The sequence below is a fragment of the Bombina bombina genome, chromosome 2 (genome assembly GCF_027579735.1).
Source record: "Bombina bombina isolate aBomBom1 chromosome 2, aBomBom1.pri, whole genome shotgun sequence".
NCBI classification, from domain to species: Eukaryota; Metazoa; Chordata; class Amphibia; order Anura; family Bombinatoridae; genus Bombina; species Bombina bombina.
Window position 1 is genome coordinate 763,949,818 of NC_069500.1, and position 16,857 is coordinate 763,966,674.

At 36.7% G+C, this 16,857-nt stretch overlaps 1 protein-coding gene across 1 annotated transcript in view; it reads right to left on the reverse strand.

The window, feature by feature from the left end:
* Positions 1-15,846: 15,846 nt before the first annotated feature.
* Positions 15,847-16,857, reverse strand: part of NWD1 (NACHT and WD repeat domain containing 1) — a 200,260-nt gene continuing 199,249 nt past the window's right edge. The window contains exon 21 of the mRNA XM_053702893.1: positions 15,847-16,299. Coding sequence (XP_053558868.1) covers positions 16,010-16,299 — 290 coding nt within the window. The 3' untranslated portion in view covers positions 15,847-16,009. The remainder of the gene's footprint in view (positions 16,300-16,857) is intronic.

Sequence of the window (16,857 nt, forward strand, 5' to 3'; positions counted from 1 at the left end):
TTTGACACTTTTTCAAAGTTATCAAATGGTTAACAGGTTCGCTCGCGGCTATTCCGGCCCAGAGTACCTGGTTTTCAATCCGCCACCCTGGAGGCCGCAGATGTCATAGGAATCAATGGGAGTCTGAAAGCAGCGAAAGCTTATGTTAGAAGCTGCCAGATATTCCATTGATTTCTAAGGTAGAAAACCAGTAAAGTTTACACCTAACATAAGCCCCGAGTGTAAACACCCTTAATCTGCCGCCCTGACCCCGCCGCAACTAAATACATTTATTAACCCCTATTCCGCCGCCCCCGGACCCCACCGCAACTAAATACAAGTATTAACCCCTAAACCCCTTTTTTGGGTGGGTTTTATTTTTAGAGTAGGGTCTGGGCAGTAAAAGAGCTAAATGCCCTTTTAAGGGCAATGCCCATAAAAATGCCCTTTTCAGGGCAATGGGGAGCTTAGGTTTTTTAGATAGGGTTTTTATTTGGGGGGGTTGGTTGTGTGGGTGGTGGGTTTTACTGTTGGGGGGTGTTTGTATTTTTCTTTACAGGTAAAATAACTGATTTCTTTGGGGCAATGCCCCGCAAAAGGCCCTTTTAAGGACCATTGGTAGTTTATTGTAGGCTATGTCTTTTTTTATTTTGGGGGGCTTTTTTATTTTGATAGGGCTATTAGATTAGGTGTAATTCGTTTCTATTTTTGATACTGTGTTTTTTTTTAACTTAGTTTTTCTTTTTGTTTAGTTTTTCTTTTTGTTTTGTAACTTAGTATTTTTTTATTGTAGATTTAAATAATTTGAGTAGGGTTAGTTTTTTTTAATATGTAATATAGTTAATTTAATTGGTAGTTTAATGTAATTGTAGTATAATAGGGTAGGTTAATTAATAGTTTAATATAGTTTAATTTAATTCTACAGGTAAGTTTTAATTTATTATAAGATAGGGATGTTGTAATTTTAATGTAAAGTTAGCGGGCTATTAAGTTTAGGAGTTAATATCTTAATTTAGTTTATGGCTATGTGGGGGCTGGCAGTTTAGGGGTTAATAGGTTTAGTTAGTGGTAGTGATGTGGGAAGCCAGGGGTTTAGGGGTTAATACTTTTATTTAGTTGTGGTAGAGTCCAGGAGCGGCAGGATAGGGGTTAAAAACTTTATTTAAGTTGCGGCGGGGTCCGGGAGTGGCGGGATAGGGGTTAATAACTTTATATAGGTGGCGGTGGGGTCCGGGAGCGGTGGGATAGGGGTTAATACTTTTATTTAGTTGCGGTGGGGTCCGGGAGCGGCGGAATAGGGGTTAAACATTTTAGTATAGTGGCGGCGTTTAGTGATATAAATAGTGGTATAAATAAATTTGGAAAAAAGCCGAATAGCAGCGAGATCGATGACTGTTAGTTAACAACAGTCCGATGCTCATCACCCTGTACTTGGTGCTCGGCTTTTTGACTGCTTTTTTTTTTATAAATATGGAGAGCATATTCAGGTTCATGGCCGCGATGTTAGGCGAGCGTATTGGTGCCGTTGAATGCAACAAAGTTGACGGCTTGATAGATAGGCCCCACAGCCATTAATGTTTAAACCGTTGGCAACAAAAGTGAGTACACCCCTAAGTGGAAATGTCTATATTGGGCCCAATTAGCCATTTTCCCTCCCCGGTGTCATGTGACTCGTTAGTGTTACAAGGTCTCAGATGTGAATGGGGAGCAGGTGTGTTAAATTTGGTGTTAGCACTCTCACACTTTCTCATACTGGTCACTTGAAGTTCAACATGGCACCTCATGGCAAAGAACTCTCTGAGGATCTGAAAAAAAAAATTGTTGCTCTACATAAAGATGGCCTAGGCTATAAGAAGATTGCCAAGACCCTGAAACTGAGCTTTAGCACGGTGGGCAAGACCATACAGCGGTTTCACAGGACAGTTTCCACTCAGAGCAGGCCTCCCCAAGGTCAACCAAAGAAGTTGAGTGCATGTGCTCAGCATCATATCCAGAGGTTGTCTTGGGGAAATAGACGTATGAGTGCTGCCAGCATTGCTGCAGAGGTCAGCCTGTCAGTGCTCAGACCATACGCCGCACACTGCATCAAATTGGTCTGCATGGCTGTTGTCCCAGAAGGAAGCCTCTTCTAAAGATGATGCACAAGAAAGCCCGCAAACAGTTTGTTGAAGAAAAACAGACTAAGGACATGGATTACTAGAACCATGTCCTGTGGTCTGATGAGACCAAGATAAACTTATTTGGTTCAGATGGTGTCAAGCGTGTGAGGAGTACAAAGACAAGTGTGTCTTGCCTACAGTTAAGCATGGTGGTGGGAGTGTCATGGTCTGCATGAGTGCTGCAAGCACTGGGGAGCTACAGTTCATTGAGGGAACCATGAATGCCAACATGTTCTGTGAGTCTGTGACATATTGAAGCAGAGCATGATCCCCTCCCTTCGGAGACTGGGCCGCAGGGCAGTATTCCAACGTGATAACGACCCCAAACACACCTCCAAGATGACCACTGCCTTGCTAAATAAGCTGAGGGTAAAGGTGATGGACTGGCCAAGCATTTCTCCAGACCTAAACCATATTGAGCATCTGTGGGGCATCCTCAAACGGAATGTGGGGGAGCGCAAGGTCTCTAACAACCACCAGTTCTGCGATGTCGTCATGGAGGAGTTGAAGAGGACTCCAGTGAAAACCTGTGAAGCTCCGGTGAACTCCATGCACAAGAGGGTTAAGGCAGTGCTGGAAAATAATTGAGCCTAATTTAGACATTTCCACTTAGGTGAGTACTCACTTTTGTTGCCAACAGTTTAGACATTAATGGCTGTGTTGAGTTATTTTGAGGGAACAGCAAATTTACACTGTTATACAGGCTGTACACTCACTACTTTACATTGTAGCAAAGTGTAATTTCTTCAGTGTTGTCACATGAAAAGATATAATAAATTATTTACAAAAATGTGAGGGGTGTACTGACTTTTGTGAGATACTGTATATATATACTGTATATAATATATATATATATATATATATATATATATATATATATATATAATATATATATTATTATATTATATAGTAATTAATTGGTATATAATTTTAACTGATAAGCGAAACCTACGTTTTAACATGGCAGTGTCTATTACTTTTAAATTTTACACTTATTTCTTCAATGATTTTCTAATACTGGAAGGTTACTATGGAAAGCAACACAGAGTGTTTGGGCAAAAAAAAGTGTTTAGTTCTTTATCTAAGTCTCTGACTATTATGATGAGCATATAGTTATACTATAAGGGCTATCAGTCTGTAAATGATATATAAAAGGGCAACTGACACAACCGACTATAACAAAATGTAAAGAGGATACAATTAAATGGTAAAAAACTGTCATATAACTGATTTAACATGTAGAAGATGACAATAAAGATAAACACATGACAATGACAACTAGTGTGCACTATCACCTTAATCTACACCAGCGGGAGTCAATTCCATTGCAAATGCATGAGAACTTATATGAGCCATATAAGCTATAGGTGACAGAAACAAAACATGTTAAATAGAGATGTATATGACTTCTGTTGGAAAAAGATTGGACGTCACAGCCTTAGGTAAAGCTTTAGGCCCAGTTTGTCCGATCCTTAGCTCGTGAGTCATCAATACATTAAATAAATCTGGTACAGAGTCCCACAATGTGAGATATAAATAAAGGTAATCATTTTAAGCAAAGATGCAGCAAATATTATCGGATAACCAAAGTTTTATTAAGATTTCATCAGGAGTTGCAGGGATATATGTCCCCTTCAGACTGCATCTTTGACAGACCCCCTGCATTTGAGTAAAAGTTCATGTGTAATAGAATTCTTTACCTTCTTACTAACTTATACTGTTAACATTTAATTATTTTTTACCCAAATTCTGCATGTATTTTCAAAATCATAAAGCTATTTAATACTAGTTAGTGACTGTAATGATTGTAATTGTTAACTGTGTTTCATGAAAAATACCACAAGAGGGCACTAAATATATTAATAAAAAGCCACATTATAGCAGCATGTTGATGTTAATAGGGACAGCAGACACTTTGTTTTGATAGAAGCAGTAAAAAAAGAACAGATTTCTTATTCTGCCCACTGGAATTGCACATGACAGGATTCAAAAGCCTAACCTTGCCACATATCTTTCCTTGATTGACTTTAGCTGAGATTATAGAATGAAGAACTAAAAAAAACTAGCAGCTGTCTGCCGGTACCCAATTTATATGTTTTTTATCTTTTATTATTTATATACATTTTTATTCTTTAGTGTAGTGAATCCCCCTCACCCCCCAAATGATTGTCAATGGGGCCCCAATCTCTCAGCCATTTCTGTAATGTAGCAGCCCATACCTCCCTCTCCCTCACCAAAAACCCTTTCTTTCTATCCCTGTCCCGTGAGGTAGTAGAGATAAGCACTCAAAAGTTAAAGGGAAATGAAACCCACATTTTTCTTTCTTGATTGAGATATAGCATGCGTTTTTAAACAACTTTAAAATTTATGTCTATTTATGGATTTGCTTTGTCCTCTTGCTATCCTTTGTTGAAATGTAAACCTAGTTAGCATTAGGAGCAGCAATGCACTACTGGTAGCTAGCTGATGATTGGTGGCTGCTCATAAATGTGTCTTGTCATTGGTTCACCAGATATGTTCAGCTAGCTTCCTGTAGGGCATTGCTACTCCTTCAATAAATGATGCCAAGAGAATGAAGCAAGCTTGATCATAGAAGTAAATTGTAAAGTTGGTTAAAATGGTATGCTCTTTCTGAATCATGAAAGAAAATTTTGGTTTTGTGTCCCTTTAATTTTCAGTTGTTCTCTTTAAGGGGCCGAATTATCAAGCTGCTCCATAACTTGACCGCCTGCTCTGAGGCCGCGGACAGAAATCAACCCGATCGAATATGATCGGGTTGATTGACACCCCATGCTAGCGGCCACTTAGCCACGAATCTGCAGGGGGCGGCATTGCACCAGCAGTTTACAAGAACTGCTGGTGCAATGATAAATGCTGACAGCATATGCTGTCGGCATTTATCGATGTGCAGTTGACATGATACGCTACATCGTATCATGTCCACTCACACTATTGTAAATCTACCCCTAAGTATACAAGTAGCAATAGCTTAAATTAGGCTTTGTGTGTGCATGTGTAAAGAGTGATGTAAGGAGTGTCAGGGTACCTGTGAAGTAACATTAAATAAACTACAGATGTACCGCATAATTTAATATTTCATTTTAGCTAACATCTAATTTGATATGAATTGGTCTCACCATCAATACTGCTTAAGACAAGTTGAGGGAAAAAAAGGAAACATTTGTTTCAATTAGTGAAGATAACTAACCCCTGTGGATAAACAGTTGCTGGGTCTGGGACTGAACTCTTTGAAGCCTTGTATATGCATAAAAAAACATGTTTTTCATGAGGGGGAACCACTTTACATACAAGAGTTGATTATCCCCTGCTGAGTTGGATACACAGAATCTCCTGTTTACCAGACTTGGTGACAACTTAGATTTTAAATAGCAGAATGTATACTTAAAAGCCATATAAATGATTAATCTATAATTTTCAAATCTATTTAAAATACTCAAATAACACACATATATATATATATATATATATATATATATATATATATATATATATATATATATATATATATATATATATATATGAACCTGGGAGGTGTGTCTAACGCATAAGATACCTTTAAATCTAAAGTGAAAATATAACTATTTTAAGTGTTTAACCAACTTACTTCAGAATAACAACATTGTTTCTTTCATTTCAGACCGAGGAGAAAACAGTAAATTGTCCCAGAAAATATATATAAATTGTGTTTTTCATACACTCAAAATAACACTATCAAGAGATGAATTGAATGTGAAATGTTCTGTATTTGTATTAATATGGGATAATAATCAAATACAACTTTAAACGTATCTTCTAAAATATTATGAGATATATTATGTTTAATATTAAAATAGCACTATATAGTCCCATGTGCATCAGACACATTGTTTGCTGATACAAGAAATTATAGTATATTGAATAAACATTTTAAGGTGAGATATTAAGCTGTAGCAGTATAGATGATGAAACTGCATTTCTAGTTATCTGCTGCCCCGTAATGGACTAAAACTGGTATAATCCCAGTAAACCAAGAGATGTTCAGCTCCGAAGGGCCTATCAGACAAGCTTCAGTAAGTGCGTATTCGAATATTCACCAATGATTAGAATAAAAAGGTATGGGGTATAGCACGTGATATAACCTCATGCAAGGGGAGAGAAGGGGTCTTTTCTTGCTAAATTTTTGACTGATAACCTTGCTGCCTTTTTGGGACACAGTCACTATAAGCAAAATTGGGCTACCTTTTCTTATCCATATTGCAAAATAGCTCTCTTAATTTATGAGGTGAACTGGACTTATCTGAAAAAGCTGAAACTTCAGTTTGGTATCTGGTAACGTATAAAAGGTTGTTTCATATTTTTATATTTAAATCAAAGGTATTTTGTTGCTACAGTTAGATTACAGCTGGTAAGTTAAAGAGCACAATTGGTATTTTAAATTTATATCCATAGTCCTGTGTAGTTTTAACTAGTCACATCAATGCTAAATCATTTTACTTGCTAGATAAAGGTCTTTTGTATTTTATGTCTTTAAGTCAGGCTTATTATTGCAGTTACATTTCTCTGGTGTATTAAGTTATTAGTAGCTATTGTGATATTTTTTAAAACTTGTTTTATGGTGGCTAAATAAAAGGTTATTTCAGCTCAGATAAATTGTCATATCAATTGGCTGTTAAAGTATTTTGTTATATTGTTTAACTAAGCATTGTTAAGCTAATAGTCCACATTCTGATATTTGGAGTGAACTAAGCTGGATAATTATAGACTGTGCTGGGATTCTCATGCATGGTGTTTATTGTAAGTAAGGTTCATTTTAGAGATATATTTTTATGATCTGTGGTATTCAATATTATAACGGAATAAATGTGTGTAATTGATTCATAAGCTAGTCTCTACTTAATATATTTCAATGTCTTTATAAATTTAACTAATCTCAAGAATTTAGGAATAAATATTAATATCAGTTGTTTCGTATATACATTTTAATTGCAGGTTATTTTAAATAATAATAATAAATAAATTATATTTATTACCTGGTATATACTGACAGGAGCATTGATATCCCTGCAAGCTCAATCCATTTTAATGTGTTGAGGTATCAAATAGTCAAGCCAGCTAGTTCATATTAAAAAAGTAAACCATTCATTTTATACTCTTCAGCTGGTATAATGAATCATTGAAAGCCCATTAAGGGGAATCAAATTTTACAATACGCTGTCCCTTTAAGGTCCAACTACCATCCTGAACGGTTCTGTGATCTGTTCAATAAATGTAGTTATCTACACTTGTATGGAACACTAAATATGGACAATCTATCAGTTGATATCAGTCCACTGTTACAATTTCTGTTTTGTTATGTTTTACCTGTACATTCTGTAAATATACATTTAAAAAAAGTTGTATGGGATAGAACATGTAATCTTATGGTGATTTTAGAAGCTTTAGTAATCTGCAATAGCAATTAAATTTTACTTTTATGATGACTCTGGTTTATTTTATGATGACTCTGGTTTATTTGTAGTTTCATAGACCAAACCTCACAGATATAGATAAACTGGAAATTCAACACACACAAAAATCAGCCTTGGTTTATAAAGCCTGTAAATGCAGATTTATTTACATTAAAGAGTCACATTTTCATGTTTTTGTGCTCAAAATAATTCTAGCACACCTGATTTTTGTTTGCCCAACATAAAATTGTGCTTGTTTGTTTAATCTGTAGGATTTTAGTGGAACTGAAGATCTTCCCTAGACAGCAAATGCAGAGTACAGTCTTGGTTGGTGGCACTGACTGACCTAAAGTGCTGGATTTTAGCTTTTGAGGAATGTAGAGATTAAGATGATTAAAGTGTAGGTTGTTTGGAATATATGCTGGCAGAAGGTATTTAGCTAGATCTAAGTCACCCCCAGTTCCTTTCTCAGTTAACTGAGACCTCATTTTTAGTGCTTAGCTCAGATTTTAAGGGCTAGATAACATTAGCACGCTCGATATTGAATTAACGTGCCTGTGTTAACTAGCACTCTTATTACAAGTTGAAAGTAAATGCGAAAGCGAGAATGCAATCACATTTTACACTTGTCGGTTTCTCGCAACTAAAGGTCTTGCATAAAGGATAAGGGGTTAAAAAAACACAACATAAATGAAAATAAACTGTTTCACTTATATATACACTATCTGCTAAAAATGATTCACATAAATATTAAAAAATGTATCAGGGTTCGAAAGTATATGATATATGACAAGAAGTTTGACTAGAAAGGGCTATATATATATATATATATATATATATATATATATATATATATATATATATATATAGACATTCATATACATGTCAAAACATGTGTATGTATATATGTATATTCATATGTATGTATTTATATGTGTATAAATGTATATACTATATACATGCATACATACACATATAAACACATGTATATACACAAATATATATATATATATATATATATATATATATATATATATATAATTTGCAGCACTTTCCACTCAAATATATATATATATATATATATATATATATATATATAATTTGCAGCACTTTCCACTCAAATACCTGAAGACATAAAATATAATTTTTATTCAGTATTAAAAGTGTTTTAGTGTTTATATATTGAAAATATTTTACATTCCAATGTTCTTCACATAGGGGCAAATGTTCTAAGTATTTTTAAATAGATATTCACATATATATCAGTATCTGTATATAAACATGTGTGTGTATATATATATATATATATATATATATATATATATATATATATATATATATATAAACAAAAGAATGGGTAGCAGAGGTATACTTGCAATTTTTAAAAAAATCCAAAATTTATTTAGATATTTAAAAGGATAAAAAGCATATCCAACATGAAAAAACAAAACAAAATTTATTTAGCTATGATTACGGCCCTGTGCAGAAACATGTTAGCTTGTTAGTTGCTGTTACACTGCTAATTTACTATCTATGGTACCTTTTTCATGTTGGATATGCTTTTTATCCTTTTAAGTATCTAAATAAATTATGGATTTTTTTAAAATTGCAAGTATACCTCTGCTGCCCGTTCTTTTGTTTATTATATAACGTTACCAGAATTGCAGAGGATATACTTCCTTTTGGATATCGCTACTTTCCCCATCACAGTATGCTACAGCACTTTGTAGCTTAGACCAGAAGCGGTACAGAGGATTTCGTCTCAAGCTACAGCTAACAGCACAAATCCTGCAACTCATTCTATCTATCTATCTATCTATCTATCTATCTATCTATTGGGTACTTATAGAGCGCAAACTAATCACCCGTGAGGGTCTCAAGGCACTATCATTGGATGAGTAGATCACGTGTTTGTGTTACACGTACTGCTGCAGGGAGACGCTGAGCTTTGGCAGACCGACATCAAGGAGGGACACGCTTGCAAAACAACGCAGAATAACCCTGGAGTTGCTCCCTACACAGGCAGCGTTTGAAAGAGGTACTGGGACCGGCGAGTGGATGTGACCGCATAGCGGTTCAGCTGTATATTTCAGAGTAATATTTCATCCTCCTCATTAGTAGTGCCGGGGAATCACTGTTGTTCAGCGTTTTTGTATCCAGTACATCTGTATATGATACACTTCTTCACTTTCTGTGGATATTATAACTTGCGGATTTATCCTATATTTGATTGTCTGATCCTTTGGGACTTTATCCATTCCTTTAAGGGACAACTTTGCTAAGCATCAGTTGGACTGTACACCTAGAGGTATATATATATATACTGTATATATAGATATAACAAAAAATAGAAGGCACTCACCAGATTTAACAAGGGGTGAAAACACTTTATTCCCTTATGTGTAACGTTTCAGGGAAACACTTCCCATCTTCAGACAATCAATTTAACCAAACCTTAAAGGGACAGTCTAGTCCAAAATAAACTTTCATGATTCAGATAGGGCATGTAATTTTAAACAATTTTCCAATTTACTTTTATCACCAATTTTGCTTTGTTCTCTTGGCCACCTCTTTTCACAATGCGTTTTAACAGTGTTTCACCACTAGAGGGCGTTAGTTCATGTGTTTCATATAGATAACACTGTGCTCATGCACGTGAAGTTACCTGGGAGCCAGTTTGCAGAGGCTTAGATACAAGATAATCACAGAGGTAAAAAGTATATAAATATAACTGTGTTGGTTATGCAAAACTGGGGAATGGGTAATAAAGGGATTATCTATCTTTTAAAACAATACAAATTCTGGTGTAGACTGTCCCTTTAAGCAAGGATTTAAAGGGACAGTCTAGTCAAAATTAAACTTTCATGATTCTGATAGGGCATGCAATTTTAAACAACTTTCCAATTTACTTCTATTATCTAATTTGCCCAATTCTTTAGATATCCTTTGTTGAAGAAATAGCAATGCACATGTGTGAGCCAATCACACAAGGCCTCTAGGTGCAGCAACCAATCAGCAGCTACTGAGCATATATAGATATGCTTTTCAGCAAGTGATATCAAGAGAATGAAGCAAATTAGATAATAGAAGTAAATTAGAAAGTTGTTTAAAATGACATGCTCTTTCTAAATCACGAAAGAAAAAAAAATTGGTTTCATGACCCTTTAACCCCTTAATGACAGGACCATTTTTCAATTTTCTTACCCTTAATGACAATGGCTATTTTTACATTTCTGCTGTGTTTGTGTTTAGCTGTAATTTTCCTCTTACTCATTTACTGTACCCACACATATTATATACCGTTTTTCTCGCCATTAAATGGACTTTCTAAAGATACCATTATTTTCATCATGTCTTATAATTTACTACAAAAAAAATAATAAAATATGAGGAAAAAATGGAAAAAACACACTTTTTCTAACTTTGACCCCCAAAATCTGTTACACATCTACAATCACCAAAAAACACCCATGCTAAATAGTTTCTAAATGTTGTCCTGAGTTTAGAAATACCCAATGTTTACATGTTCTTAGCTTTTTTTGCAAGTTATAGGGCCATAAATACAAGTAGCACTTCGCTATTTCCAAACCACTTTTTTTCAAAATTAGCGCTAGTTACATTGGAACCCTGATATCTGTCAGGAATACCTGAATATCCCTTGACATGTATATATTTTTTGTTAGAAGACAACCCAAAGTATTGATCTAGGCACATTTTGGTATATTTTATGCCACCATTTCACCGCCAAATGCGAGCAAATAAAAAAAAAACTTTACATTTTTCACAATTTTAGGTTTCTCACTGAAATTATTTACAAACAGCTTGTGCTATTATGGCACAAATTGTTGTAAAAGCTTCTTTGGGATCCCCTTTGTTCAGAAATAGCAGACTAATATGGCTTTGGCACTAATTTTTGGTAATTAGAAGGCCGCTAAATGCTGCTGCGCACCACACGTAAATTATGCCCAGCAGTGAAGGGGTTAATTAGGTAGGTTGTAGGGAGCTTGCAGGGTTAATTTTAGCTTTAGGGTAGAGATCAGCCTCCCACCTGACACATCCCACCCCATGATCCCTCCCAAACAGCTCTCTTCCCTCCCCCACCCCACAAATCTCCCCGCCATCTTAAGTACTGGCAGAAAGTCTGCCAGTACTAAATAAAAGGAGTTTTTTTGTTTTTTTTATAAAAAAAATAAAATATTTTAGCTGTGATGGACTCCTGCCTTAGCCCCAACCTCAATGATCCCCCCCCCCCCCAGCTCTCTAACCCTCTCCCCTATCTAATTGCGGCCATCTTGGGTACTGGCAGCTGTCTGCCAGTACCCAATTTGCCCCAAAAACAAGTGTTTTTTGTTCTTTTGCTTTTTTTTATTTTTTCTGTAGTGTAGCAGCCCCCCACAATACCCCTATCCCCCTCCCCCTCCCAGATCCTTTCATATTATTTTTTAAAAAAAATATTTCCCCCCCCCTCTTCCCTCCTCATTGGTGTCAGTGTCAGTGCCAGCTAATGCGCGATCGCGCACGCGCGCCCCCGCACGCTCCCGGCTCCCGGCACCCGGCGTGCACATTGCACTTCAAGGAACCGGATGCCGGGTAGCGATGGGCCGCCCACCCGCCTCCCTGTTACGCTCCCACCCACCAACGAACCGGCACCATCGCTACCGGTGCAGAGAGGGCCACAGAGTGGCTCTCTCTGCATCTGAGTCTTCTAAATGGTATTGCAGGATGCCTCTATATGGAGGCATCACTGCAATACCCTGAGAGCTGCTGGAAGCGATTGCGATCGCTTCCAGCACTCTCTTAGACAACTGACGTACCAGGTACGTCCATTGTCATTAACTGTTAGTTAATGCATGACGTACCTGATACGTCAGTTGTCATTAAGGGGTTAAGTACCCTCTTACCTAATTTACAATCAACCCACATGTGAAGTCCAGCAGGTGCGTGGCCTGGTGCGCGTGTAATCAGACGGTGTCTGTTACTTAGTAACCTGCCAGCATTTGTTTATAACCATTACCATGTAATTTTAGACATAACTAACACCTGTGCTACGAAACTTTACTTAAAAACAAATTACTAAATACTATCAGTATGCACTACAACTAATTGATTAGACCGTACTTTAAATAAGTAAATAAGTAAATACTAAACAATGTTAAAAATGTCTGCAACAAATACAAAAGATCAACTAATTAATTGCAGAACAGTTGTACCTTCTATTCACTAATAAATATGTTAAGCAATGAATGCTAATAGCTATGCTGATAATATTCGCTGCACGCTCTCAAGCATATCATATTTTACATATGCTTAAAGGAGGTATAGCATAAAAATACTAATATAGATACGCAGAGGAACAAGAAGTAAATTCGAAATAAACTAAGAAAAAATATTAAGAAGAAATATAAATAGAAAATAAATAAATAAAAAATAAAACAAAAATAATAAAAACATATTTTTCTTAGTTTATTTTGAATTTACTTCTTGTTCCTCTGCGTATCTATATTAGTATTTTTATGCTTTATCTCCTTTAAGCATATGTGAAATATGATATGCCTTAAGAGCGTGCAGCGAATATTATCAGCATAGTTATTAGCATTCATTGCTTAACATACGGCTAGATTACGAGTTTTGCGGTAAGAGCGGCTCGGTACTAACTTGCAAGTTATTGTCACCGCTCACCTCCCTATAGCGCTGCTATTACAGGTTTTCATAAACCCGGCGTTAGCAGACAATAAGTGAGCGTTGAGCAAAATTGAGCTCCATACCACACTCCAATACCAGCGCTGCTTTGAACTGGTTTTACGTGCTCGTGCACGATTTCCCCATAGACATCAATGGGGAGAGCCGGCTGAAAAAAATCTAACACCTGCAATAAAGGAGCATAAGGCTCCGTAACGCAGCCCCATTGATTCCTATGGGGAAAGAAATAATTATGTTTACAACTAACACCCTAACATAAACCCTGAGTCTTAACACCCCTAATCTGCGCCCCCGACATCGCCGCCACCTAAATAAAGTTATTCACCCCTAATCTGCCGCCCCCGACATCGCCGCCACCTACATTACACTTATTAACCCCTAATCTGCCGCCCCCGACATCGCCGCCACTATACTAAAGTTATTAACCCCTAACCCTAAGTCTAACCCTAACACCCCCTAACTTTAATGTAATTTAAAAAAAATCTAAATAAAACCTACTATTAATAACTAAATAATTCCTATTTAAATCTAAATATTTACCTATAAAATAAACCCTAAGCTAGCTGCAATCTAACTAAAAGTTACATTGTATCTAGCTTAGGTTTTATTTTTATTTCACAGGCAAGTTTGTATTTTTTTTTAACTAGGTAGACTAGTTAGTAATTAGGTAAGAGGGTATTTAAATCCTTGCTTAAGGTTTGGTTAAATTGATTGTCTGAAGACGGGGAGTGTTTCTCTCGAAACGTTACACATAAGGAAATAAAGTGTTTTCACCCCTTGTTAAATCCGGTTAGTGCCTTCTATTTTTTGTTATATTTGCATATTTGTAGTGCACCCCGGTACATTAACGGTCGTCAAGAGTGCTAGGCCATACTGAACTTGTGTATATATATATATAGATAGATAGATAGATAGATAGATAGATAGATAGATAGATAGAGAGATATAGATAGATATTTTACCAAAAGTCATATATATATATATATATATATATATATATATATATATATATATATATATATATATATATATATATATATATATATATATTTAATAAAAAAAATTAAATCAAAAAGAACATTTTCTTCTATGTGAAGAACATTGGAATGTAAAATATTCATAACTCACGTCGGCTATAGCGCACTTGGGTAAACACAACCGGATTAGAGTGCGAGCAAGCGATAGGTGTTAGGTTTTGAACTCTATGTGGAAAAGTTAAAGCGGTTGCTATATTTATTATTATTATTATCAGGTATTTGTAGAGCGCCAACAGATTCCACAGCGCTGTAAACATAGTCGGTGTACAGGATAGCTTTTGTAGGGGTCAAGTGGGTAGAGGGCCCTCCCGAGAGTTTCACTGTTGTAGTCGGCTCTTATGAAGCGATCTGTAAAAAGCTGGGCCCATAGGCTTACAATCTAAGGGGTTCAAGGGGAAAGCAATGGTGTTAGGAAAGGTTAGTGTTGGTTGTATGCATCCCTGAATAGTAGAGTTTTTAGGGAGTGCTTGAAGCTGTTAAAACTAGGGGAGAGTCTTATGGAGCGAGGCAGGGAATTCCACAAGATGGGGGCCAGTCTGGAGAAGTCCTGTAAACGTGAATGTGAGGAAGTAACAAGAGAGGAGGAGAGGAGGAGAACCTGAGCTGATTGAAGGGGACGGGAGGGAGAGTATCTAGAGACAAGTTCTGAGATGTAGGGGGGAGCAGTGCAGTTGAGAGCTTTATATGTCAGGGTGAGGATTTTATGCTTAATCCTGGAGGCAAGAGGAAGCCAGTGAAGGGATTGGCAGAGAGGTGCAGCAGATGAAGAGTGATGAGTAAGGAAGATGAGCCTGGCAGAGGCATTCATAATGGATTGTAAAGGAGCTATGCGGCAGCTAAGTAGACCAGAGAGGATGGAATTGCAGTAGTCGAGGCGGGAAAGGATGAGAGAGTGGATTAAAATCTTGGTTGTATCTTGTGTAAGGAAATGTCTAATTTTAGCAATGTTTTTAAGGTGGAAGCGGCAGGCTTTAGCCAAGGACTGAATGTGAGGAGTGAAGGAAAGATCTGAGTCAAGTGTGACCCCAAGACATCGGGCGTGCGGGGTAGGGGTAATGATGGAATTATCAACAGTTATAGAAATTTTGGGGGTGGAGACATTGGAAGAAGGGGGAAAAAATAAGGAGTTCAGTTTTGCAGAGATTTAGCTTAAGGTAGTGAGAGGACATCCAAGATGAGATGTGAGAAAGACAGTTAGTGACACGGGTTAGTAAGGATGGAGGTAGGTCTGGTGCAGAGAGGTAGATTTGGGTGTCATCGGCATACAGATGATATTGAAACCCATGGGACTTTATTAAGGAACCTAGTGACGATGTGTAGATTGAAAAGAGAAGGGGACCAAGGACAGAGCCTTGAGGTACCCCAACAGAAAGTGCATGAGCTATATCTGAAGTCCTGACATTACTTTCAACTTGTAATATGTGTGCTATCCCACGCAAGTTAAAAGTTTACTTCTGGTGGTGTTTGTGCGTGAGCGAAGGCGCTAAATAGCCCTAAGTGCTTAAAAAAAATAGACAAATCGAGTTAAAAGTGGAAACAGACTGAGCATCATGCTTTATAAAACCTAAATCCAACTCTGGTTTAACTATTTCAGGGACACAAAAGACATGTGCAGATTGATGACGGGTTACTTTGGAGTGGTCTTCCCAGGAAACCTACAGTAGAACACAGTTCCTCTCCTCTCTTGCTAAACAATGTGGCATATTTGTGATGTTTTGGTGGTTTGATCTCTGCATCTCCACCTTGATTTTCCGGCTTTTTCATCAGCTTTGTCTTTGTTTTTCTTTTTTTTCCTTGATATCACAGTGCATGTGGCTTTAATGTTCTTCAATGGGTCGTACTGAGGGCTAATTGTTTGAGGACACCTGAACTGTTCATGAATGACATAGCCAAGCCTTGTTGTGGCAATGAATCCATCCTGGGTACAGACAATCCGAGTCACAGTTGCATAAACGTACTGTACTGCGAGGAGGTTACCTAAAATTCCAGGAGATATTAGCATTTAAAATAAAAAATATACCATCACAAACATAACACATTTTTTTTAAATGGTTGTAACTGTTCTCAATTGTGCACTAAGCTTCAGAATTACAGCAATGCTGACCTCTTCTCAGCAGAATTGGTGAACCCAAATAATTGAGGAGCATATAAATACATCTTTCAGGAACAAGGACAATACAATAAAGAATGCACCTCTACTAGCTCAAGTGGTTTAGAGTTCATTAAAGGGACACTGAACCCAATTTTTTTCTTCAGACCTCTAGACAGCACTTTTTTATTGGTGGATGAATTTATCCACCAATCAGCAAGGACAACCCAGACTGTTCACCAAAAATGGGCCGGTATCTAAACTTACATTCTTGCATTTCAAATAAAGATACCAAGCGAATAAAGAAAATTTAATAATAGGAGTAAATTAGAAAGTTGCTTAAAATTGCATGCTCTATCTGAATCACAAAAGAAAAAAATTGGGTTCAGTGTCCCTTTAACTGTTTAGATTGCAATAAAGTTGTTATTGGCATTTAATAAACTTGG